At 46.4% G+C, this 27,253-nt stretch overlaps 1 protein-coding gene across 1 annotated transcript in view; it reads right to left on the bottom strand.

The window, feature by feature from the left end:
* Positions 1 to 27,253, bottom strand: part of SND1 (staphylococcal nuclease and tudor domain containing 1) — a 409,440-nt gene that overhangs the window by 127,389 nt on the left and 254,798 nt on the right. The window contains exon 15 of the mRNA XM_062203815.1: positions 22,707 to 22,848. Within this exon, the coding sequence (XP_062059799.1) occupies positions 22,707 to 22,848 (142 nt within the window). The remainder of the gene's footprint in view (positions 1 to 22,706; positions 22,849 to 27,253) is intronic.

Here is a 27,253-nt window from a genome sequence, read left to right on the forward strand (position 1 = left end):
ACCTTTCATCACGGACAGGCAGAGTGGGGCAGGGACTGGCCATTCCTGCTACCTGAGGTTTCCATCCTCATTTGGTGGAGTGAATGAAGATGCCCATTCTCTGAACACAAGAGCCCGCCCTTCCCTAACGATGAAGGGGGGCTTTGGTTTTGTTCACACTAGGCCTCTAGGCCTCCACTGTGCACACTCAACAAAGCCTGCTGTAGGAAGTGGGGAAGGAAGGAAAGAGGCTCAGCCAGACCCCCTCACTGAGAAGCCCTCACTAGGCGCCCTATGCACTTTCTGGTCCGTATTAATCACGCACTGCATCTTGGCCCATGATAGCAGGAGGCAGTCACGAGACAGGGATCTTTTAAAATAAGTCAATTCAACTTCCCTAATCTAACCAACGTCTTTTCCAAACTGACGTATTTCCTCACAGAAACGGACTGATCAACTGAAAAATTAAGTAGTGACACGTATGGTTTAAATGTTATTTCCTCCCTCTTCTCCTTCCCTATGGTGGAGGAGGAACAGTGAAAAGGCTAAAAGATAAGAGTAGCAGCAGGAGAGACCAGAGAAGGAAGTGGTAACTGCCAAATTGGATAAGCAGCCGCTGAATACATGAAAATTAACAAGGCATGTTTTCCAATAGCTTCGAATCTAAGTGAAAAGGAGCCACTGATGGAATATACAAGGAGAACATTCCTCGTTACAGAGCACTTTTCCTTTTCCTTGACATTTCTCTTGCTGCCCCTAACGGTATCATTATGCCACTAAATTCAATAAAAGGCAGAGTAAAAGGAGATGGAATGAGTAAGTGACCCACCTAAAAACTGGGAGCAGACAGGTCGGTCCACACACAGCCACCACTTACTTCCTATCTGCCCTCGTCTACTAGAGGGAACAGAAAAAACACACAGTGGAGAAAAAATTAAGAGTTGGAAACAAAACAAAACAAAACAAAACAAACCCACAAAAAACAGGAGTTGAAATGAAAAATAATCAGTAGATAATCTACAAAGAGAAGCACAGCTGGGTGTGTGTGTGGGGGGCAGTGGAAGGCAGGAAGCTGGTGTGAGCACACGGGACCTGCTGTCCTTGGCAGACTGAGGAGGCTGGGGGGAAAGCCATGGCTTGAGGGAACGGAGCACTTTACCAGACTTTTTCTTCTATTTATGCTACACTCACCCACACATGAAAAACGACCAAGACTGTGTTGCTGAAGAATATGTTTACAAGCTTCTATGTAAGTACAAATGTTCTAGTTAATTACTGGCCTCAAAATATTGGGTATCTGACACTTTCAATTTTGACAAACAACGTCAGAAAAAAATCGAGATCATTGTGAACTGTCATGTCAAAAATGAGTTACTAGCACTGAAAGCTGAAGCAAACAGCCATAAAGTCTAACAAAGCTGATGTACCTGCGCAGGAGTCCCCAGAGGCTGCTGAGGCCATAGGCCTTGAGAAAATACAAGAAAGCATGGAATTCTTAATTTTCAGGCTAGAGCTAAGAGTTTCTTGAAGAAGTTTGCTTTCTCGTGTTCTGTGAGTTTGTTTCAGCAATTTGCACCCTCTGTGGCTGTTGCCTGACCTCTGGAAGCCAAAGATGATCTCTGTTTGAGGACAGTCTTTATTCTTAGAGGCCAAAGAGGCTCTACAGAGACTCTTAGAAATGCATGTTGGTGCGTGGGGCTGGGGTTAAGCTGCCAACATGAGTGCTGGTACAAGTTCAGGCTACTCCACTTTGGAACCAGTTCCTGCTAATGCACCTGGGAAAGCAGTGGAAGATGGCCCAAATACTTGGGCCCGTGCCCACCCACATGGGAGACCCTGATGGAGTTCAGGGCTACTGGCCTTTGTATCTTGGCTCCAGACCCCAATGTGTCCATTTGGGAAGTGAACCATTTGGGAATGAAACATCTCTCTCTCTCTCTCCCTCCCTCTCCCTCTCCCTCTCTCTCCCTCTCTATAACTCAGCCTTTCAAATAAATAAATAAATCATTTTTTAAAAAAAAGTGTGTGTTGGCACCACAAATATGTCTACAGAAAAAAAAATCCTTGAATGTCTTAGAAATGATATCCAACAGAAACCCAGATAAACAGCTACTAAGCACTGATTTGAAGGTAAAAAGATACAAAACTTTCACATTTCCTGTTTTCTGCTGAAGCATGCATGGCCTCAAAAGCTAATGAAACTATCACATATTAAACAGATATTTAAGTGCCTACTGTGCGCTGGGGACTGATAAGGCACTGTGGATTCAACACACAACACAAAGACCTCAGGGAGTTAAGTCTAGGAGAGAAGGCAGACATTAAATGAGAAATTGAAGTAAGGGAGGGGGACTCTAGGGAAGTGTGGGATCACACACTGTGTATGGGGGAAGGCATTATTACTGAAGGCCAAGGGTCAGCAAAATTGTGCAGGGAAATGTGTTTATACTAAGAAGTGAAGAACAGGAGCTAGCTCCTTTAAGGCGGCAAATGGGGCTTTTCCAACATGCAGGTCTAAACAGGGCCTAGGAAAAGAAAGAAAGATCTTCCCAGCTTGAGAAAGTAGCCTGTTTGTATCTTCAGGGACAGGCACTAACACACACCTGCGGCCACCAAGCACAGAGCAGCTTCTGAGAAAGGTCCCTGACCTCATGTCTGTGCTTCAACCACTTCAAGCCCTAGGTTTCCATCCCCTGCTTTGAACCATCACATTCTATCCCAAATTAGCTTCACTCCCTAGAAACAATCCTTTTAAGAGGCAAAAGTCTCCTGCCTTTAATATGGTCAGAACATTTAATGTGAAATCTATCCTCTTAACAAATGTGAATATGCACCAACACAGTGTCTTTAATAGGTCCAATATTATATAGATCTCTAGAACTTCTTCCTCCTGCGTAAGTGAGTTTCTGGATCAGCTGAACAGTAATGTACTGCTTCCTAATCCTCCCAGCCCGTGGCAGCCAGCACCCCGCTCTAGTCCCCATTCCTATGAATGATGATTTCAGCCACCTCACAAAAGCAGACTCATGCTGTATCTGAGCAGGGCCACCCATGTTGTCACAAATGACAGGAATTTCTTCTTTTTAAAGGCTAAAGAACAATCCCTTATCAAGTATCTATCACATTTGCTTTCTCCATTCATGGCTGGGTGGACATTTAGGTTATTTCCATATCATGGCTACTGAGAATGGTGCAATGAACATATGAATATAGATACCTCTTTGAGATACTGATTTCATTTCCTTTGGCTAGATACCCAGAAGTTGAATTGCTGGATCATATGGTAATTCTCTTTTAAAACTTGAGGATCCTCCATGTTCTGCTCCATAGCAGCCTACCAACAGTGCATAAGGGTTCCAGTTTCTCCACATCCTCGCCAACTCTTGCCATCTTTTTTTTGTATGGGGGGAAATAATATCCATTTTAACATGGTTGGGATTCATAAGCATTTTAAAGGTCTGTAATCTTATATACATCTGAAATGTAGTCAACAACAACCATTGTTACTGGAAACACTGTCTGCTCCCCTGTTCAGCGTGGGGATAACTGGCCCATTCTACTGTAGCACACACGGGACGTGACTACAGACATCAAGGCAAGAAACGTGAATCACAGCTCTGAAAACTGTGGTCACGATGGCAGACCAGCCTAGGAGGTTCCAGTAATAGCCCGGCACCTCTGACCAAGCAAGGGGTAGCTCCCCGGGGCAGGAGGAAGGGAAATTAACAGGAAGAACATACTTTATCTCATGGAAGGCAGCAACAGCTGAGGATGGTGCTGGTTCAAGTACATGCCCTAAAACATCTTCAGCTTGAAGACTTTCCAGACAACAACATTGATGTGGACAGGATTCACGTCACGCATCAAGTTTTGGCTCAAAAAAGGCCACCAAGCATTTTGCCTGTATCATACAGGCGCTTTAATGCCAGATAAGAGGCACCTCACAGGGATGATTCCCTGATCACAATTACACCATCTCATCCCCACTTCTTTAATTAGCAAACGAAGAGTTTCACAGAGCCAGCGAGTGGAGAAGCCTAACCTCAGAACAAGGTGGGGACTGGCTCCCAGACTGGTTCCGTTAACCACAAAGGCCTTGCGTGTGCAATGGACATTTCATAATTTCAAAAACTATACAAGAACAAAAAAGGTAGTAGCTGGGGGTGGGATGGGAGATGAGGAGGTTTTCTTGTTAATTAATGCAAAAATCTCTGGCCCTGCTCTAGACCCACTAAACAAGTTTTTGAGAGGAGTCATCCTTGAGCACGGTAGGGTTCTGGTGTCCACGGATTCACTAATGTTTCTACTCCAAAACACAACCGAGTTCAGCGTGGGCACTGCAGTTTTCCTTCAAATTCAGCGGGGGGAACGCTAACAGGGAGGGGAGGGAACAACCATTCTTTTGGTTCTGTTCACCATAAAATATGAACATCAAATAGCGAGAGAAAGAAGAAACACAGTGCCAGTGTGCTCTCGCAGCCCAGACAGCCAGGCTGATAAAGGCTGACAAAGCACCTCCTGCTGGTGGGGAGCCCAGAGCCCACAAGGAATCCTGTGCAGGGGCCATACTTAGAAGAAGGGGAAGGAGCCGGGTTGGCAACAGGAATTTCATTCTCAGAGGAAGTACAAACCCAGTAGAGCTGTCCTCTGAGGATGGTTTTAAAAATTCAGGACACACAGGAACATTCTGTAGATGAGCAATATTTTTGCCCCCAAAATTGAAGCCACCACCATAACAAATGTACCCACACATTGTTTTGTTGTTCTTAAATGCTGCTGGGAGAGTGGTTCTGTTTTGAATACCATAGTGAAGGCTATACACTTAGTTTCTCACTGCGTACGCACATCTCATCTCCGAAACATTAAGGGCTGAAAATCCAGCTCCGCTGAACTTGGCTCATTAAAGGCAATCTTCCCGCTAAGTATTGAACTTGAACTGCTTTTCAATTTGATGCAAATAAAGGTCAAACTAGTTTACTTCCTACTTAGGATTTAAGGCAAACAAACTTGCTGAATGAGCTCCGGGAAGCTTCCATTCAAAGTGATGAAGGAGAGAACTGGGTTTCATCCCCTTAGCTCACAGCCTCTGTGCCCCTCTCCTTCCAGTCCCTTCACCTTTCAACATTGTTCATTCAGGTGAAGCGAGTCAGGGGATGCGAAAGTTAAGGTTCTCATAGCAACTGTCTGCAATTTCTCAGCACCCACAGTCAGCACTGGCAATTACAAACTGGGCTGTTGGTAAAGGGGTGTGACGTGGGGGAACCAGCATTCCAACACAAATTTAATCTTATGTGTTTCTCAGCTTACGTGTTTGAATCTGGACCCTTAAAGAAAAAACAATTCCTACATAAAGTCAACAGTTACCAAGAGCACTCATTGAGAAACAGGGATTGTGTAGGGGCCCAGGTCCTGCACAAATATCTGGCAGACATCTAGGCAAAAAGTGAACCCACAAAAAGCAGCCTGTCTCAGACGCTGATCCAACAGCGCAAGGCAGCTTCTCCGTTTCACTACAGTGCTATTCCAGAAGCTCAAGGTCCTCAGCTCATTAGGGCTCCAACTGCTCTTCTGATAAACTGGATCAATGGCATTAGCATTAGCTCTTGGCTAGCTTACTTTTGAGCTCAGGACCCTTTAAAACCGAGCTCTGCCATCCAATTAGACTGTTTACCTGCTGACCTGAGGGAAGATTCAGGCCTTCTGCTCAACTGTCATCATCCGTGCATACAGATTCCACTCACATCGGGATGAAACTTTCATCAACTCCACTTGCTGACCGGCTGGCCTGATTTGAAACTCAAAATGGAGAAGGGAAGGGAAGGGTTTAGAAGGTCACGGCATGTCAGTCCTGAGAGCAGGTCGGCTGCCATTAAATACCATCCAAGGGCATAGCTCAGACAATGACCTGCAGCTAATCACTGTGGAAATGCGGAGGATCAGAAGGGGGAGGGGGGACACACAGACAGATACCTGCGGGTGCTGTGCAAGGACAGACAGCAAGCAGCAGAGTATGGATGAGAAACAAGGTCGCTCAATGCCTTGTCCACTGAACTTCATATCATTCCTTTCAAATATTTCCAATTCCCCTTTCACCTATCCTCCTATCCCAAGTCCACCACACTGAGCTGCTGCTGCTTGCACAAGAAGGGAACCAACCTTCTTGCCGTCCTCTACTGCATCACAAAATTCAAGGGGGCAAAAGTGGGAGGAAGAGGTGCAAGTGCTAATAAGGGTAAAATCATTAGTGTGACGCTTCTTGCAGAAAAATCAAGACCATTTGGCCGGCGCCGCGGCTCAATAGACTAATCCTCCGCTTGCAGCGCTGGCACCCCGGGGTTCTAGTCCCGGCCAGGGCGCCGGATTCTGTCCCGGCTGCCTCTCTTCCAGTCCAGCTCTCTGCTGTGGCCCGGGAGTGCAGTGGAGGATGGCCCAAGTCCTTGGGCCCTGCACCCGCAAGGGAGACCAGGAGAAGCACCTGGCTCCTGGCTTTGGATCAGTGCGGTGCGCCGGCTGTAGCACACCAGCACACCATTGGAAGGTGAACCAACGGTAAAGGAAGACCTTTCTCCTCTCTGTCTCTCTCTCTCTCACTGTCCACTCTGCCTGTCAAAACAAACAAACAAACAAACAAACAAACAAGACCCATTCACCAAGGAATGAGAACACAGAGCCCAGTGAAGTTGACAGAGACAGAATTACAGAGGACAAGTACTCATGCCCATGTTGACACTGTTCTCAGAGGAAACTCAGGATATAACATGTGGAATGGATGGGGAAAGAGCAAATTTAACAAGAAGAGTAAACAAAGTTGAAAGGAAAGAGGATCTCCAATTTGAAATCTTGTGCCCCTGGGTATTAGTTGTCATTCATACTTTTTAGCTGCCATGTGGGAAAGCACCAGCCCTGGGTTTGCTCTTCTTTCTGTGGTGTCCTGCCAACTTTCTGCATGTTAGAATTCAGCTAATATTTATAGTTCACCAAGAAATCACTGATAATCTCAGAGCAGCATTAAACAATCGAATCCAAATATGCTTGGAGGTGAATGAATCAATGGTCATGCTATAACCCATTATTTGCTGAAATCTGAAATAAAAGATAAAGCTCCTAACCTAACCTATCCAGGGACAGCATGAAAAGTCAGCTGGCTAACATGCAAACATCCCTAGAGGTTTCCAGAAAGGTTTGTCATCTATTCACTTCTAGGTTCTCTCACCTCAAAAATATCTGGACCTGACAGAAGCCATGAAGCTTTGAAACCAAAAAACTCAGTGGCCTCACACTTGTGCAAAAAATTGAACACAGGACTTAAAAGCAGAAATATTCCTGAACTTCACAGTGGAAATGTTGTGGTGTAGCCAGTTAAGCCACTGCCTGTAACACCGGCATTCTTGGGTACCAGTTCAAGTCCTGGCTGCTCCACTTCTGATCCATCTCTTGCTAATGCACCTGAGAAAGAAGCAGCAGACGCCCAACTTTTTGGGCCTCTGAACCCATGTGGGAGACCTGGAAGAAGCTCCTGGTTTTGGCCAGCCTGGCCATTGTGGCCACTTGGGGAGTGAACCAAAGGATAGAAGATGTCTCTCTCTCTCTCTCTCTCTCTCTCTCTGTAACTCTGCCTTTCAGATAAATAAAATAAATCTTAAAAAGTAGAAAAAGAAATGTTCTTGGAAAAGCTGGATGAATAATGGTCACGGCTCATCTTCCAAACTTGCAGGGGTAGGGGAGTGTGTGTGTGTGATACCACAGTTTCAGCCATGGGCCAAGTAGGGCCACCACACAAACCCCAAGAAAAACATTTGCTCCACCTGAGAGGACTATCTGCTAAATTCTTGGCTCACTACTCATTGGCAGAATCTCACAGTGAGTGGTTATCAGATTATTTCTCGTCTACAGCCATACCACCCTGAATGTGCCCGATCTCTCTGATCTTGGAAGCTAAGCAGCATTGGGCCTGGTTAGTACTGGGATGGGAGATTATTTATTTGGCAGGTTGTTATTTCATCAAAGTTACAGAATAAATCATTAATCTTTTCTTTAAAAAAATAAATAAATAAAGGATGTCTTACATGGGATGGACAAAATTATTTCCTGCTTTTTCTGGCTAAGAGAGGCAATAGGTTGAAATCTCCTGAATCTAAAAATAGGGCAAAGGGAAAGTCTGTACAACTATTCTTGCATCTTTTCTGTAAATCTGAAACTGCATCAAAATAAGAAGAAATAGGGATTATTTCTAAAGCACCAAAAGTCTTCAGATGCCTAAATGTTGAATCTCCTGGGACACAATCATGCAGTCTGCAAAAGATGCCCCCAGATACAAGGTGCAGAAAACCTCAGCGTGCATTTCCTCTGAGGGAAGCCCTTTGCCAACCTGCATGGCTAACATTTATCCACTGTCTCTTTTTCATAACTCTGGGACTCAAGGTAGTCCTTTTAACCCAGTCATCTCCACCAAGGAGGTCAGCAGATATTCCATCCCCCGATCTGTTCTCCCTAAGCTATATACTGACGTATCACCAGGACAAGGCAAGTTGCTTGGCCTTTTATTAGTAAGCATCTGAATAATTTATAAGGGTTGCACAGGGCCCATTAGGCGTGCCACAGCAGTAATAACTGGCATAGGACTTTGCTTACTCAGGGCTAAACTTTAATTTGTCCATAACTGCCCCAGCTCATAAACCCATCCCACAGGTCTGACCCGCTGTCTCCTCTGCCACCACATGTCCCAGCCATGCTCTCATCTGATTTGCTCCTGTTGGCAACATCTCTGGGGCCAAGAAAAAATGAGAATCCCAAGACAACCATGAAAAACTCATACTTCTATCTCTACATTTCCTAAATAGGGACTTTACCACTGTCCCCTTAAGCTTTGCTTTCAGTCACCCCTTAAAGGCAGTCTCAGGGAGTTCCTAGCCAAGAAGAGCACAGGCAGGTGCAGTGAGTGCAGGGAAAATTGGAAAGCCCCCTTGGTACCTGGAGAAATAGAAGTGGCAAGGCCTGGGTAACAGTAGATTCCATGTCAACAGGGCATCACATTCTAAACGAGCACACACACCATATACAAGCTAATTCACTTCTCTAGGCCTCAGTTTTCTTACACGCAAAACAGGAACTGTAATGCCACTGAACTCCTAAGACTCTGCTAAGGATTACACTCACGGCAAATAATGAGCAGTCACTGCTAAGGAAAAGTTATCATTATTAAAAATTCAGGCTAGACTGGCTGGCACCGTGGCTTAACAGGCTAATCCTCCACCTTGTGGTGCCGGCACACCAGGTTCTAGTCCCGGTTGGGGTGCCGGATTCTATCCCGGTTGCCCCTCTTCCAGGCCAGCTCTCTGCTATGGTCCGGGAAGGCAGTGGAGGATGGCCCAAGTGCTTGGGCCCTGCACCTGCATGGGAGACCAGGAGAAGCACCTGGCTCCTGGCTTCGGATCAGCGAGATGCACCGGCCGCAGCGGCCATTGGAGAGTGAACCAATGGCAAAAAGGAAGACCTTTCTCTCTATCTCTGTCTCTCACTATCCACTCTGCCTGTCAAAAAAAAAAAAAAAAAAAAAAAAAATCAGGCTAGGAATGAACCCCACACAAACCCAATCCCACTCCCTCACTCTAGGAATAAAACCAGGTCCCAGAGAGACCACGTGACTGTCCCCAGCTCTCCAGGTGGGTTCTGTTCTGTGATTTCAGGGCTGCTGTGGCTCCAGGACACATTCTTTATGGGAACACTGGGCTTCTTCTGCCTTCTGAATTGTGTAAAATAATGTCAGTGCTACCTAGAAGCATCCGTGCTCATTCCTCCTCCCACCGCTGGGCCAAGCACTGTGGGTGGGTTCAGGGGCGACAAGATGGCAAAGGCCCCTGCCCTCAAACATCTTCCATCCTGGTGACCGAGGCAGTGACAGGAGGAGTGACAGCAGGGTTTGGGGGCTGCTCACGCCTGCTGTTTTGCTCTTTATTTTGGAGGAAGATGCCACTGTGACACTGGCTGTGGCTCACACACATATGAATATGCACCATAAATGTGGTAAGGGGAATGACACTAAGTGGTGATGTCACACACACACTGGTCCTGAATGACTGGGTCGGAGCGGACCTGTCTCCGTCTTTGTCCCTTACACCCCCCCCCACCCGGCTATCTGCGCAGGTGGGCGGCGGCAGGCCGAAGGGCAGCAGATTAATCGGGGCAGGGTTCATGTCACTCTCTTCCAGGCGAAGTTCATTCCTCTACCCTCCCAAGGTTGGATTCTTTGCCCTGGGCATTTGTGCTATGTGGCCCGCAATTCCTGCCCCCCAAACCAGTTCAGGGGATCAAAGAGCTATTATTGAAGTCTCGGGGCAGGCCGGTCGAGGGAGGGAGTGGCAGGAGAGCCGGCCACTCGGCCGCGCTTCTCCACAACAGGACCATTGAGCAGGCGCCACAGCAGAGGGCTGAGAAGAAAAGGCCGAGGGGAAGCACACAGAGAGCCGCGCACAGACCCGGCCATTCATCGCCGGGCGAGTGCCGGGCTCTGGGAACAGCAGTCTCAATTTCTGCAAATCCTCCAACCTGCAACAGCTGCTAGTGACTCTGGTGGGCGGCTTTGCGGCTTACGCGAGTTTCCAATACGAAGCCCTGGCCTGAGGCCAAGTAGACATTACTTAGGTTAGAGACGCTGGCTGCGGAGAGTGGCAACAATGGACTTCACAGCTTATAAAGCGGCTTACAAAGGGCTCCCGTGTATTTCAAAAAAGCACTTCAGATAGCTGGGGAGAGAAGCTATCTGCACAAACGCATTGAAGCAGTTTATTCCTAACCCACTTAATTCAAGGTTTCTGCCAGGAGCCAACGGCATCATGGAAGTGGGTGCACAGAACCGCAAGAGTGCTGGGTGTCCCGGCAGCGGGGGGCTGAACCATGGTGCCCTCCGCTCCTCGGGCAGACTGGCTCAGCAGCCTGGGGAGTGCCAAGCGGAGAGTGGCCCTTGTTCTTGACAGGCCGTGCAACTGCAGTTTTTGATGAGCTGTGTGTCTCAACCATGTTCATCGGCATCGGTAAGCACCACTTACAGAGGTTACGGCAAGAACACTCAGGGCTTCTAGACACATGCTGCCACACCGCCCAAATACACCTGCAGGTGAGACCGGCCGAAGGGAACTCCGGCCCTGCCTCAGCACAGGAAGTCTCCAGGGACCCACCTACTTCTCCAACAGAGCCAGTTATTAGTTTCCAGAGAACAGTTCCACCAGGTAACAGGCACAAAGAACAAGCGCAGCTAATGACTGAGGCACAAAGACCTGTGGAGTCTGCAGTTTATGGAAGCCACAAAAAGTCCATGGAAACATGGACTGGGTCAAATAATGGACCATCTCCACAGATGGGTAGGGGGCCGTTCTTTAGAGATTTTGCCAGTTCCATCAACTATTTTCAAAAGAACAGAACTGCTTTTGTTTATGGAAAATGAATGAACTGAGAGTATAGGAAGTGGGACCCGGCCGTGCCTGATTGCTCAGATATTTACGTGGAATGACTCCTCACCTAACAAAGGCCCCATCTGGAGGTTCAGGTCCATACAATATCTGGGTGGTCAGGTATGGAGTTCTCAGAGAATTCTGCACCAAGAGATTCCAAGATCAGAAATTATTACAAGAACAATTAACAGACTCAAAGGACAAATATAAAGTTGTACCAGAAGAATTCAGACTGTGAAGGAGCACACCTCAAGTGACTTTGTGTTTTTTAAGATTTATTTATTTTATCTAAAAGGCAGAGTTACAGAGAGGCAGAGAGGCAGAGAGAGAGAGAGAGAGAAAGAGAGAGACTTCCATCTGCTTGCTCACTCCCCAAATGGCCACAACAGCCAGAGCTGGGTCAATCTGAAGCCAGGAGCCAGGAGCTTCTTCTGGGTCTCCCACGTGGGTACAGGGGCCCAAGGACTTGGGCCATGTTCCACTGCTTTCCCAGACCATAGCAGAGAGCTGGATTGGAGGTGGAGCAGCCAGGACTTGAACTAGCACCCATAGAGATGCCGGCACTGCAGGTGGCAGCTTAACATACTGCACCATAGTGCCGGTCCTCAAAGCTTCTAGGTTGAGTGCCACCTACCTCCCAGGACTCATTCCAACAGGTAAGGCCCACTTTGCAAGGGAACAAAGAATAGGTATGATGTAGCCAGCAGAGTTTACTCTGATGCCAGCATCATAGCATAGTAGAGGCTTATGATACTATTACCCTGTATCTATAAATTACCCTTATTATTTTAAGATATGACATGTGCAGCAGAGAAATCTCAAAGAGATCAGATGAATGAAGATAGCATCCACACTTAGACCATCAGCCAAAATGCAACTCCTCACGTCCTGGGTGTTCCAGCAACTGTTTAGCAGAATGGGGTTACGTAGGAGAAAAACTTCAGGGAGAGGCGGGAAGTAAACAGTTCCTATCAACTGCAGAATTGCTGCATGCCTACCGAGAGTGCACATCTATTCTAGCGTGACTTCGCTGGATTTTTCATGCCATGCCCTAAAAGTAAGAAACGTGACATTACAGATCGCAAAGGAAAGTCAGAATGTAAGAACGCAGGCCTATCCACCAGAGCTTGCTCTCAGCCCCCAATCTGCTGTGTGCCCAAGTAGAGGGGAAGCAGAGTTGGGGAAGCTCAGGAAGGCTCTGATCATCACAGGCCCAAGATCCATGACGGCACAGATCTGATTTGCTTGTGATCGAGTTACTGCAGTTACCATCTGCCAAGAGCAGCTGTTGCCCCAAGAGGACTCGTCACGTGAGACGCTTACCTCTGACCTGTGCTTGCAGCTGTAGTCTTTAAGTACACACTGCCCTTTAGTGCAGTCTAAATGCCTCCTGCAGAAAACACGTGCAGGGAAGGCATTGTCCATGAACTGTTTGAAGACCACTTGGATGCGTGGATTTCAAAAAATGTTTTTGCACCAAAACAAACTTCTTTTAATTCCATCCTCCTTGAACTTTTTGAGGCACTTACATATTTCCTTTTTTTTTTCCCCCTGTGCTGTACCAAGCAGTAATAGGTGTTGATAGATAAGTGGTGACTGATGAAGGTTAAAGGAGATGGATGTGGGCCAGGGTTGTGGTGCAGTGGGTTAAGCTGCCACTTGGGATGCCTGCATTCCATATCAGAGCGCCGGATCAAGTCCTGGCTACTCTGCTTCTGATCCAGCTGCCCTGCTGTCAATGCACTCCCTAGAAGGCGGCAGTTGATGATGGCCCAAGATAGAGTCCCAGGCTCCTGTCTTTGGACTGACCCAACCCTGACTGTTGCAGACATTTAGGGAGTGAACTGGTGTGTACAAGATCCTTCTTTCACATAAATAAACAAATAATTGTTTTCTTTTTTAAAAAAAGAGGGATGTGAACATGAACACAAGCAAGAACAAGTGTCCCTTTACAAGCCTTCCCACCCATCAAACTGTGGAGGAAAAGATCCTGGAGTCAGTGTAGGCTGCCTATAAGGAGCACCACGTGAGAGGGAAAGATGGCAAGCTACGCAATATGCCTATTTTGATATGAAGGCTCGGTCTGTTGTTAGCACTTCCCAATCAGTAGCACTCAAAAACAAGCCTAAACTTAGAAAAGAATAAAAAAAAAAAAAATCCCTATCAAACAATAAGAATCAAGAGTAAAGAAGAAATAGCAGTTTGCTGAAAAGGAGACCAAAATACACCAGGGCCTTAGAAGAGTTATTTCTGCATTCCCTGCACATACGACATCATTCATGAAGAAGGCAATGGCACAAATATAGCATAAATGTTGTCTGCTCTAGCTGGTAATTTAAAATGCAAATGCTAATGAGTGAACTGGTATATCAGTGGAGTTAATAACCGCATGCCTAGCACAGGGGCTGCATCCAAAACACACACAGAGAAGAGACAGACACCATGTTCCAATTTAAAAATAAAAACACCCAAATTAACCCTAGAAAAATCACTAACAGATGTACGAGCTCAGGAAAACGAGGCACACAAGGGCAGGGAGACGGGAAGTCTCTACTAGTTGCAGACTCTCTAGTCCATGTAAATATCTTCCCACGTGGAGTAAAGGTAGGCATGGGAATTAGCATTTATTCAAGAATGCGACTAGAAAGCATCACAGAGCACAATAAGCGTAACAAGCGACATTTACAGAGAACCCGGAACCCTGAACAGGAAGTTTTCTCCAAAGCTCACTTTAGAAGTCCACAAGCCAACCTTGTAGGAAGCCTTGAGAGGGATACAGATCTCATTCATTTTATCACAGGCAAAGGGTGAAAACCTTTGGTTTTTTAAAAAAAAACCTTAACAGTTACAAGTTCTGGATGAACTGGGTGATTTAAATAAATGGGAACAGCTCTCATGATGAAATGACCCAGAGGAGAGAACGTAGCTGTGCTTCAGATTCCTTCCAAATATGAAAGGAACTGCTGTGGATTCTCGCTCTTATTAGAGGTCTGCTTGGCAGCCCTACCCGAGAACGTGGGAATGACCCCAAGGTGCCCTGGGCTGCCACAGAACCCCCAGCCAGGGGACACAAGAAAGTGCATTCTGTGGCCCTGGCTGGCTGCAGAAGTGCTTTGGTGACACCTTCTCCAGGCCAACAGGAAGATGTGCTTGGTTCATGGTCCATAGTAGACATGCAGAGTGCTCTGATTCCCATGCAAGGGCCACTCATTTTAAATTTTCTACAACGGTCAGGCACAAACGCTGCCATATTCAGCCCTATTGCTGGGATTCTCAGGAAAACTTTTAAAAAGAAATTCAAGGTGAAAACTGACTTGAATTTGGGAGAAAAGGGCCAGTGATTCCTTTTCAATGATGAGGAATGGTTTTATTTACCTTTTAAACACAATCTGTTGGAAAGGGGTTAGAGGTGGTTCCCACAGCAACCAGCATTAAGTCTTAAAGACAGTGTGCACCACTCACCCTGGGGCTCCCCATTACCAGATTTCAAAGTATTTCCCTCTCTCTACTGCATCCAGGTTCTACCACTTTCTACTGTAGGTCTGGCCGAAGATATTCCCCTACATGGCTGGCTGGTGGCAAGCAGATCCAGCCAGGATACTGCTGCTTGCTGCCATGACTACCAAGGAGAAATGCCCAAAAATTGACAAGATGGTGCTGACAAGCCCACCCTGAAATGAATTCCAGCAAGGCCACAATAATGAAATGGGGACAACCAATGGGAGTACTGGTACTGGAAGCACTCCAGCAGAGAAGATCCATCAGACTTTTGTACCCTTCACACTTCGTCGCCCATGCCCACCCAGTGGAAGGGAGCCTAGACAATCCTCAGCAGATTTAGAAGGGACCTCCAAGAGGAGAGATGGGGGCGGGGCGGGGGGAATCGTGAAACAACGCTTTGAGGGAAGAGCTCACAGACCTGATTTTCTGCCTGTGTACTGGCTCTTATGATCTCTGTAAAGGATGAGCCTTGTTACTATCTAGGATTTTTTTTTTTTTCCTTCCCCTTGTCTCATCTACATTAAAACTCAAAACTGGGAGGGTAATGCCTGTGGTGCCGGTATCCCATATGCATACCAGTTTGAGTCCTGGCTGCTCCAATGCCAATGCAGCTTCCTGTTAATGCACTGAGGAAAGCAGTGGAAGATGGCCCAAGTCCTTGGGCTCATGCACCCCATGGGAGACCCAGAAGAAGCTCCTGGCTCCTGACTTTGGATCGGTCCCAGCTCTAGCTATTGCAGCCATTTGGGGAGTGAACCAGTGGATGGAAGATCTCTGTCTCTCCCCTTCTTTCTATCTCTGTAACTCTGCTTTTCAAATAAATAATCTTAAAAACAAACAAAAAAAACCTCAAAAACTGCTAACAGTGAAAATCACCAGTAGATTTAGACTACAAGAGGAAAAGCACTAGTTAGAAACTTGCAAGTAAAGGAGCTTTCTCACTGACTTACTCCTCCAGAGACAACAAGCCTGCCACGTAATCAGGGAGGATAAATCAACACCCACCTTGGGGACTGAGCATGGAAACTCCCATTAGGAGGCAACTCTATCCTCAGCAGGTGACACTGCTAGGGCCAGCTTTCTCTAGACAGGTTGGCACAGAAGTGCCATATGGGCCCGGCTTGTCTCCCCAACTCCAGGTCACCAGCACTGCACCAAGAGGAACAGGCTAGTCTGATGGAAATAACTAGTTAGGAAGCAGGAGAGCAAAAATTCATCTTTAAGTGTATCTGCTCCCTGCAACAGCCACTACACCAGCCTTAGTTTCATTGACTACTGTAATCATTAGCCTGTCTCAATTAAAAAAAAATCTGAAATGGCTACTAACAAATTTAGTCTCCATCTATGGCAGCTAGAAGCTATCCATTACGTCTTGAAGACTTCCTTGGGCTCTTATTACTGGTCTTCACATATTGGCATTTTCAAGCTCTTACTAATCTGGTGGTCATTCTCCCCTGTTCTGATTGATCTATAGGTTTTTGATGCCCTTGCTAAGGATGCTCCCCAGACAGAACACCACACTCCGCACACATACACACACACGCACCTCACCTAGGCCAGGCCAGCACTGTACATCTGAGTGATGGACTCAGACTGCCTTTGCCCATCTGACAGGATCACATCTTATTGTTGAACGTGTATCCTTTTAAAAAATGTTTTTCTTCATATCTACACATTCCTTACTTCAGTAGACATAATTACTTTGCTTGCAGGTTGGAAGGGATCAGGCATTTCTCTATTCCTAGCATTGTGGCCATGGATATAAATGAAATTACTAAATAACTCCATAATTGAATGACCGACAAGTTTGATGAGGCTCATTCTGGGGATGATTCATGATCTAAAGATGGAAGATAATCACGCTGTAATAGGAGGTCTGCTCTTTCATCCACATGACCAGTGCGTAATGGTGTGCAGAAGAGTACACACCCGATGGTGAGAAGCAGAGAAGGAGATTTCCATGCACGCACAAAAGCGGAGGGAAACATGATGGATGGGCACGTCCACTTCTTTTAGGAAACTCTTCCCGAGAGAACTGATATAGGCAAAAGTTGTTCTGCCGAGATGAATCACGCCCGGCCTGCCAGATCTCCCCAGGTGCTGAAATGCTGCCTCCCTGGGAAGTCTTTCCCAGGTGTTATTTCCTCTGCCCTTTTCCTGTGGTTTGTCCCCTCAGAAACTCCTGTTGAAATCTGACAGTCATTGCGGCAGTAGGAGGAGACAGGGCCTTTGAGAGGTGATTAGGCTCTTCGAAGGGAAGAGTATCTTTCCCAGGGGACTGGGTAGTTACCAGAGAGTGCCGGTTACAGAGGGAGGTCAGCCCTCGCATTTCATCTCCGAGCAGGGCTGTGTTCTTCCACTTATCTGCCAGGACATGGGCAGGAGGAGGCACCCGAGAGGCCGTGCTCTTAGACTTCCAGGGTTCCAGAACTTGGGATCCCTCCCCCAAATCCCTTCCTGCATAAATCACTCAATCTCAGGAATTCAGTCGTAACACAAGATGGGCTCAGACAACTCTCAAACTCCGCTCTTGTTTTTTACATGGCTGTAAATATGACCAACTATTAAAGAGCAGAAGCCATCTTGTTAATTTATGTCACCCACAATCTACTGAACTCTGCTTTTCTTAAGGTGTACTAATGAAAACCTTGGGACTCCATGAAAAGAACCTGTTCACTGTGTTAATTCTTTCCTATAAATGATACTTTAGGATCCCCTGGCAAGATGGTAAGTCTTTTAATTCCTATAGCAGCTCCGGGATAGTCTCGTGTTAAGCTGCCCATTTCCAATAATGGGGCCCAAGCAAAAGCAAGTAGGCAGTGGAGACCGAATCAAACTGGGAAGTCCCAAGAGAGAGAATACCCCACTTCACAAATATCCATTAAGTTGCAATTCAATTAAAGCATCTGAAAGGAATTCATAAGTATCAGCAGAGCCTGTAATTGCTTAATTAAGGATAGAGGCCCAGCAAACACAACCACAATAACAGCCTGATTCATTAGCACCTCTGAGATAGCAGAATGGGATTTCTCACTTAAACATACATTGGCTTTAATTGTGTAATTTGGTTAGGCACTGGTAATCCATGGGGATCCGGGAGAGGAGGGCGGTATTCCTGTCCACCTTCCCTCCCTTCCTCTCACCATAAGGTTTTTTTTTTTTTTTTTGTCTATTGAAACAGGAAGGTGATGTTCCAATTAGGATTGACTGGAGAAGAGATGTTAAAGAGAAAAAAGGAAAACCTCAAAGGCATGCAGGGTGGAAGGACACACAGCTGAACCTTAAGTTTACGAAGCACAAACATGCCAACGCTTCACAAGTCCCAGACTCCTAGAACCTTGCTTGCAGATAATGCTGCCCCTCCCCCAGGAGAGCGAGCACTCTAGGCCCTGGGGGTGGCCTCTGAGATAGCCCCCACTCCCCAGCCTCTGAAGAAGAGTATGCTAGAGAGGACCAACCCAAACCTCACACAGCTAGCTGCAGAGGGTACCTTGTAAAACACTGGGGACCGCATGCAGCTGTTTTGCCCATGAACCCATTGTAGTTGTTTAACTCATGTACTATTTAACACTGTGCAGTCTGGCCAGGCGGTGCAGGTTACTGACTGACTGGATGCCACTGGTCACTTCCATGAGTAATGCAAGTGTCTCTCACGATCAAACTTTTTTGTTGGTTTTTAAATTTTTTTTTTAATATAATGAATGCTGTGCCACTGTGCCCCTGTAGTGCAACACCTTCCTTGGCAGACTGTCGCTCCCAAGAGCAGCAGTCATCAGAGAGAGAAAGAAAAAAAAAAAAAAACTGACAAATTCCAAAGGACACAGGGAAGTCTACTTTTCTAGTCGTGTTTCATGTGACTCGGTAACTGGTTAATTATAAGTCACCTGCTGGGATCCACAAGGGAAACCCCTGCTAAGTGGCTGCCACACTCAAGGCAGTCTGGTGACTGGCAGGCCTCATGCCCCCACCCTAGCCGCCTCAGTCTGGAATGCCATCACACTGATTGGTGCACCACCTCTAAGAACACGGACGTAAAGGCGGGGTACACTCAGGGAGCAGGCAGAGGACTCCAGGTATCTGATATCAGACCCTTAAGACTATTTGGCATTGATTCTTATTCTCTTCCAGTTTGTAAGGAAGCAGTTGGCTTGCAGGTGCCACCTTGACACCTGCTATGCTTAGCCAACAGGACAACTTCCGCAGCCGAGCCCTCAGCACGCCTCTGCTACCCCAGAGCTAAGAAGGTAAATATGAAATACGGAAACATAATGTGAAGGTCATTCTAACAGGAAAGACGCCAAGCCCACTAGTGTTATTAAATAAAAATACGAATTGGGGACCAAGGGATTTGAAGATCTGTCCCTCAACCTCCCATTAGACAAGGTCCCCAAAGAAAATGTGACACACATGACAAGTGGAAATAAATTAAAAATAAACACAGGGTAAATAAACTGCTTTTGTGCTAATGGGAGGCAATGCATAGGGCTCAGTAGATGTGGCCTGAGAAAAAAGGATGCTTTTAAACAAATGCAGGCTGCCTGGGGAATCTTGGCTTCGCTGCTACCTCGGGACAAGCACTGACTGTGACTGCCTCCAAGACTGAAATAAGTATGCATGGGAGGAGGCCACAGCAGCAGGGACCTTGAGCAGTCTCTGCGCTGATGGTATAAGGTCACCTGCTCACCAGCCAAACCCAAACCAGGTGCTCAAAGACTAAAGGGCAAGAGCTTTCAGGAGGCGCTGACCTGTTAGCTACAGCTGACTTTGCCCAGCCCCACCTGCTAGCCCATCTGACCAAGCAATCACTCCACATACAGGGGTGCAGGAACCGTGACAGAGAGGCCAGCTGGCTTGGGCCAAATGCCACTCCCTATCAAGCTGCGGGGCCGTCTGCCCAAAAAAAGGCCACACAAAAATGGAAAGTGTCCACGCCACCTTGAACACACAGGGCTCCGAAGGCTGGGATTAATGAGAGCAACACATAAGGGACTGCTAAACAGTCCTCTTGACTTTCCCCTTGAGAATCACAACCCAAACTCGCTCCTCGCTGCAGACATCATTTGCAGCAGAAGGCCAGCGCTGCGTGGTGCAGAGAGCAAACCTGAACCACGAGAGCTGACATCCAGGTAAGCACTCCTGCAGCAGGAATGCCGGCTCTGGCTGCGCTCACTCAGAGTGGCAGTTGGACGAAAGGGCTCTCCCCTCTAAGGACACGCCTCCACCCATGTTCTCACTCACCATCTTAACCAGGTCACTGGCTCTGTGAACTATCCCCTGGCAGCCCTTCTTAGTTTTTTTGGTTTCCCTAAGAATTCACACAAGTGCTTTGCAACATTTCAAAGCTCATATTCCCTATGATACTCTCTTACTCCATCTTTTTTATATCCTCATTTGCCAAGAAGATTTTGTTGAGTTTTACATTCTATAATTGGTATTCTGAAAACAATAGCTATACTGGAGAGCTTTCCCAACTGTACATGCCGCCTTCTTGATTCGAGTGAGATTTACAGTTTCTAAATGGATACAAGACGCCGACGTTCTTGGAAAGTTAGCTTGACCCTTCGCTCTTTTCTGCACTACTTCCCCGTTCTCTGCTACACTGTGGTGACGACTACTGTGTATTTCATAAGTCTGTTCCTTACTTCCCACATGTATACCCCAATCACCTGAATCTGCCTGTGTTTGACTCACCTCTAAATTGCGCCGAGAAACGTCACGATGATTTGCTAATTGATAGTAACGTACGGTCACATCGCAGGGCTTACAAAGCTGGCCTTTTGCGTATAAGCGGACCGGCTGACTCAGAAGTCTTTGCTTGTTGGCTTTCTGACCATTATGCACTTTAGCATCGTCCTCACACTGCGGTACTCCCACGGTCGTTACTCCTCCTGAGCCTGTCCCTCACACACTGACACACTTCTGACGACCGACTGTTTGCTGAGGACTCCCCGAACTCCACATGCGCTCAGCGTCCTTTGCTGAGCTTGAACACAGCCACACAGACTCACATACGACGTTTCCTGATTTCCACCAGGAGGGGGAATCATCCCCTGGCCGTGCTACTTCGCCACCTCCTCCATGATTCCATCCTCTCATCGAGTGCTCACACCTGACTTCCCTTGGGACTTGTCCCAAGACCCAGGACCGTCCTGCCTGTGGATTCTTTGTGACAAGGGTTTAGCATTTTGCAGAGTTCTTTGTCCTAAAGCCGCAGAGGGAAGAGCCTGGGACATTCTTTCCACTGAGCTTGTTAGTCAGAGGAAGGGTGGCACAGCTCCTCTTCGTGATTTATTCTCTTAGCCACTAGGTCAGAATCTCCCTGGAAGCACCACAGCGGCGTGCACACACACAGCAGATGCAATTCTGTTCCCTGGCGGAGAATCACTGTTACACCCAGACCTCTCCTTGATAACTCTCCTGTGGTATGGCCTGGCTGCTCTAGACTCATTTCCTTAAGCCCTGCCAGCCATCCTAAGAGGCAGGAAACAATCTCCACTTATAACTAACATTCAAACAGAGACATGAAGAGGATAAATCACCTCCCTGGAGTCACCTGCTCACACACAATAGAGCCGGGCCTGAAACTGCTATCTGTTTGTCTTGACTCACTGCAGTGTTCTGTTTCCTTGCCAGGTTTCTGAAGAAACCGAAAGATGCATAACATAGGAGCATATACTATGGCAGCAGAAAAATGGAAAGCTCATATTTTTATCATGTGTTTGCTTTTGTGTAATTTATCTTACAGAACATAAGTGAACCCAGGCAATGCCTTTTTGAACCGCTAAGGGGAGAATAATGTCAAGTACACAAAGGAGCAGTTGATGTGGAGTTGAGTGATCAGACTCCTTGGGTCTGGTCTAGGCAGGCCAGCCCTGGCTTCTGCAGGAAGGCCCACGCTCTGAGCTTGCTCCACTCAGACTCTTTGCCAGAACATCAATGTTTTCCTGCCCCTGTGGCCACGCAGCCCGGAAGGAATAATACAGTTTCTTTCTTCACAGCTAAAGCCCCGTCTGCCTAACGGTTGCTTCTGTTTTCAGGTACACAGCAGAGGATGAGAAGAACACACACCTCTACCCAAGGGAAAGATTAACACTAAGAACCTCCTGAGGGACAGAAATCAAGAGAAAAGGACCCAAACGAATCCGTGATGCTGCCATGCTACGCCTCTGATTATGACAACTCCGTCACAGGAACAAAAAGCGGAGCCCTCCAGAAACTGGATATGTTATAGCCCTGCCTTGCTAGGGATGTCCCTGAGCCTGGTGTCAGGTGCCCCATCAGAAAGCCTTTGTGGTGACCACTTGGTCCCTAAGAGTACGAGTTTCACAGTCACATACATGTTCATGGAGTGATTTATCTCACATAACTCGGTCCAGCCAGCCAGGGGGAGACGCGGGTCCAGACACAAAGCTCGTGGTCCACCAGGGAAGAGGGCAACGGAATTCTGGTGGAGCAGAGTGAGCATGGAGCCCCCTGCCTCAGTGCCTGCCCCAGAACTCACAGAAGGAGTGCTGAGGCCATAGGACGACACTATAAGGGACCGTGCGCATTCGGGAGCACAACGGGGCCTCTCCTTTGTGAGTAAATAAATGCTTCTCTGTGGAGAGAGGAAAATGACAGCCTTCTCCCCAAAGACCAGGGCGTCTGGCAAGTCAGTAACTGTAATATCCCAGCTCACAGTAAAAGCACCTGCTGGGCTCCGAGGCCTACATCAATCACAGGGGAAGGAGGACAGGTGACCTCAGAGGAACAGGCAGAGGGACCACCACAAAGACTTACCCGCAAGCAAGAAGGTGATAAGGCAAGTTTCCTTTGGCAAGTAGAGTTTGAGCCGAGAACCGCTGAACACGTACTCCACCACAGCCTCAGAGCGGCCTGCTCGCTGCAGGAAGGGCAGGAACTGCTTGGCCTTTTGGGTGTCCTGATGGAGAACAGAGGAAAATCACCGACTGGGAAGTAACAGAACCCCCGTAACGGCCCCCATCTTCTCCAGGCCAAAACTCAGGCAGAGCACAGGAAGCTCAGCAGACAAACGTCTCGTACCAGACACCTCTGGAAACATGACACATGCGAGATAACCTTGGGAGCGCAACAGAAGAGACGTGCTTAGACAGTTTTCGGGACACTCTCCTTGACTCGGCGCTTCCTCCTGTTCCGAGACTGAGAAATCGGCAGATAGATAAGCTAGAAAGGTGCTTGGAAAATGAGAATCTCACTGCTCTGGGACAAGAGGAGGTGTTCATCTTCCTCTAAGATAAAATTGAGGTCAGAAGTCAAATACTAACCCACCAGGGAGGTTAATTTACTCTTTAATTTTCATTTAAAAAGAGTGATGCCCGGACTGTATTATATCATACAGTTCCATAAAACCCTTCTGTAGGAAACAAATGTAGTTCATCTCCAATCTTAAATAGGTTATGTAAGATTCCAGGCTCACTGTTTCTTAACCTTGAGAAAAAGCACAGCCTTCCTCGGGCACCAGTACAGCAACTCCTGCTCTGTGTGCATTTCTGGGATGAGGCGGTACCTGGGGCAAACTGTGGCCACCCAGAGACAATGCTAACAGCGGGACATGCCCCACGGAGGCAACTTCCATGTCACATCAGCAAAGCTAATCACAGAAATAATACAAACACATAAAACTGTGCAGCACTTTTTAAAAAAACTTGTAATTCGTGCATCAATATAAACAAAGTCCACGCATTGTCCCCTCAAGAGCACCAAACTGTGGGCATTCTACCTCAGGGCTAAGGGTCTGCAGGCCCTTTCCTTCTCTCTTACCAACTAAACAGATGACAGAGGTAAGCAAACATCAAAACAGCACGTGGCGCAGGCCGGGGGAACAGCAGTCAGTGATGGGGTGTCAGACTGCGGAAGTTCCAGGCCTGCCCGGAGAATCGGAACTTCCTCTTTAGAGGGCGTGTCCTGAACCCTCCTCCTGCCTTCTGTGACACCAGCAGTGGGCACTCAGCCAAGCCTTCTGTTCTGACTTTTCTCCTAGCAACTAGCTATTGTATCTAAGTTAACGCACATTAGATAACAAAAATGTAACAAGCCATCAAGCATTGGAGAGTTGTCACAGCAGCCAATGGGGCTCCTCTCTCTCAGAAGCAGTGAGGTATGCTGGGATGAAAACAGTATTTACAGTAATGAGCTTCTCACAGCAAGGCAGGGACAGCCATCCATTTGCAGTGTTGTTAACGGTACGCTCCTAAAGGTGAGGCAACAATGAGATGTGGTGGGCTGGAAACTCCCACACAGAACACTGAAGCAACACGTCTCTTACTGTACACATCCGGCAGGACAAAGGCCTTTCAGGTGGTTGGCTGAAGTCCAGAACAGTCAGGCAAGACAAATGCTCCGTGGGAACGAAAGCCCTACCTGATTAAAATCCTTTTGCCACACTAGTCCAAATCTGGGACATTATTCATGAGCTGAGCCAGTAAGTCAACAACAATTATCAAATTGATTATCACAAATCATGAGGCAACCTAATGTGGCTGAAGACAGGGCCATTTCCCTCAATAATGGAGGAGTCTGTAAGTGGCAGAAATAGACTTTTGCTTGTCATTGTGTCTGGAGGAAAATCTTATAGGAAGGACAATGTGTGTGCACCCACACTGGGGCACACCTTTAAAGTTAACAGTAATGAGGAAGTAGCGGCAGGCACTCTTCCCTTGCCTACTTTATGAACAGAGATCCCTACTCAGAATAATCAAGGAGAATCAAAGGAACTTTGCTGCAGTAAAAATCAACAAGCAGTCCTCAGTCCTAAGCCTCAACTCACAGCTCAATAATCCTATTCCCAAAATGACCTACAGGAAGATAACAAATAGAACGACATGCCATCCATTATGGCAAAGACTTTTTAGAAGCAGCATCAAACTATGAAAATTGAAGGCAAGAAAGCAAATTTTTTTTTAAAGCCTACGAGATTGGCCACATTTATTTCAAGCCACAAAATTATAACACCCAACATGAATGGCCCTTTCTTCTAGCAGCAAGTGTTCAAAGGCTTAGATGAGAAGATTTGCCTGTGGACTATCCTTGAAAAGATGGACATTTCATCCAAGTGGATAGATTTTGAAAACGAAAAGTTCTTAAAAAGTCAACTAAATTGACTGTAATAACCAAGAGATTTTGTCAACTCTCAAACCTCAGTCACAGCCACATAACAGTGTCTGTCTTTCCTTGTCATCAAGTACTTTTTTCTGGGCATGTTTCAACACAAAAATTCTTCCAAAGTTTGGTATTTGCTTTGGTGGCTTAAGTGAAAAGACTGGGAAGGATAATGGACAAGCTTTCCCAGGTGATATAGCAATAAATCATTCCCTATTGAGTTATGGAAATTATTTATCTTTGGAATTCTAATTAGCACATAACAGCACACAGCTAAGTAATCCGCCATCAAAAGAGCTGTGCAAGTACAATGTTGTGCTTCAGCCTTTTATATTCACGCCTAGGATCATTAAGAAAAACCTAAGTAAAAGGTAAAGAAGAGGAAACTTGGGGGCTGGCATTGTGGCATAGCAGGTAAAGCCTTCACTTGTAATGCCAGCATCCCATATGGCATCCTACACCCACAATGGCAACCTGGCTTCAGCCTGGTGCAGCCCCGGCGATTGTGGCTATGTAGGGAGTCAACTAGCACAAGGAAGATCTCTCTCTCTCTCTCTCTCTCTCTCTCTGTAACTACTTTTCAAATAAAATAAAAAAAAAATTAAAAAAAAAAAAGAGGAAGAAGAAGAATGATAAGAACTATGAGGAACAAAGTATAACAGAGACCAATTTAGGCCCCACGGAGAAACTGAAGATGCCAGATAGATCTTAAGGGCGGTCAAGTGATTAAGTTCAAAAGATGTCATTAACGTGACACTTCCATCACTCCTCCAATCACCCTGAAGCACTAGCTGGGCTTTTGTGAAATTTTAGATATTCCTTAAAGAATCCATAACCCCAAAATGTGTTTTTAAAACTAAAGATTAAAGCACTCAAATCTACAGAGCTCACAACATTGAGACTTGTTGCAACAAATCATTTCAAGGTAACAATCAAATGTTTCTGCTTAGAAGTACAAATGCAGATTCTCACCCCAGGTTTCCTATGCTGCAGCTTATTTAAGGCCATTCCTGATGCTACACAGACTCACAGCTCTATAAATCGAAGTAGATAACTTAGATGAGGTTCTTCTGTCATATACTAATATTCCCCTCCAATGATGTAAACAATCAAGAGGCAAATGTATTTCTGCATAGAGAAGTCTTCCTTTCATTGCACTGACAGTTTTTATATTACCTGTGCTCTATAACAATCCACATTTGTACATACGTATTTTCCTGTACACTCTTAGAAAAGGTAATTTAAGGATGCATTAGCTACATTTAACCTGCTATTGTGGATGGCATCTCTTTAAGGAATGTTTCTGCCTCCTCAATGCACCTTGAAATTGAGAAAGTAATGATGCAACAAATGTGCCTGGGGTGACTTCATTTCAAAGGATGTTAATATCTATATTTCAAACTTAGGGAACAGGGTTTTGAATGACCACCCTCAAGAAAGGCAGGATAATCCTTAGAGAGAGGCAAGGGTTATAAAGATGTCTTAATTATACACTCTCACTCATCTCCCACTTCTGGCTTGTCAGGCCAAGCCAATTCAAAACAGGAGTACATGTGTCTATGGCTGTAAGAATGCCCCATTTGGCAGTTACACTGCAAGTTCTCTCTACAAAGTACCTTGCGATGTATGCAGCAACATGTTTAAAATAACTTGATTCAGTGAATTACCAGCTTTGGGAGAGTACAGAGTTAGGTGGGTGAACAGAGGAGCAAGTGAGGCAGAATCCTTGTACGACAAGCACAGAGAAGGTTATCAGAGAGAACGCAACAGTGGTGGCCTTGTCAACTGTCTCCTAGATCAGGACTCACAGAAATCAAACGTCCGTGAAGTCTGCAACCATTTCAGGGTGTCAATTACAAATTATTATTAAAGTGCTATGTAGGGTTAATAATATTGTGGCTTCATAAATAAAGGCCCTCCCGGTGGACAGCTTCCTCCCTGGAGCTCGTGCGGCCCTCCTACTGACACCTGCATGTTGGCCTGCTTGTGTTCCCTCCACGGAGACCATGGGTATTCCTTTCATATCCACTCTGGGATCATGTCCTAGACAATCCCTGCCACCTGCTCTCTGGGTTTTCTCTGCTATCCTTTTTTTTTTTTTTTTTAAAAATCCTATTCTTAATTCATAGAGAAAATGTCTTATCTTGCTGAGGTCAGGTAACACAGAATTGCTTCTGTGGTTTTATCCTACACATGAGTACTTGGAA

The sequence above is a fragment of the Lepus europaeus genome, chromosome 1 (genome assembly GCF_033115175.1).
Source record: "Lepus europaeus isolate LE1 chromosome 1, mLepTim1.pri, whole genome shotgun sequence".
Taxonomy (NCBI): domain Eukaryota; kingdom Metazoa; phylum Chordata; class Mammalia; order Lagomorpha; family Leporidae; genus Lepus; species Lepus europaeus.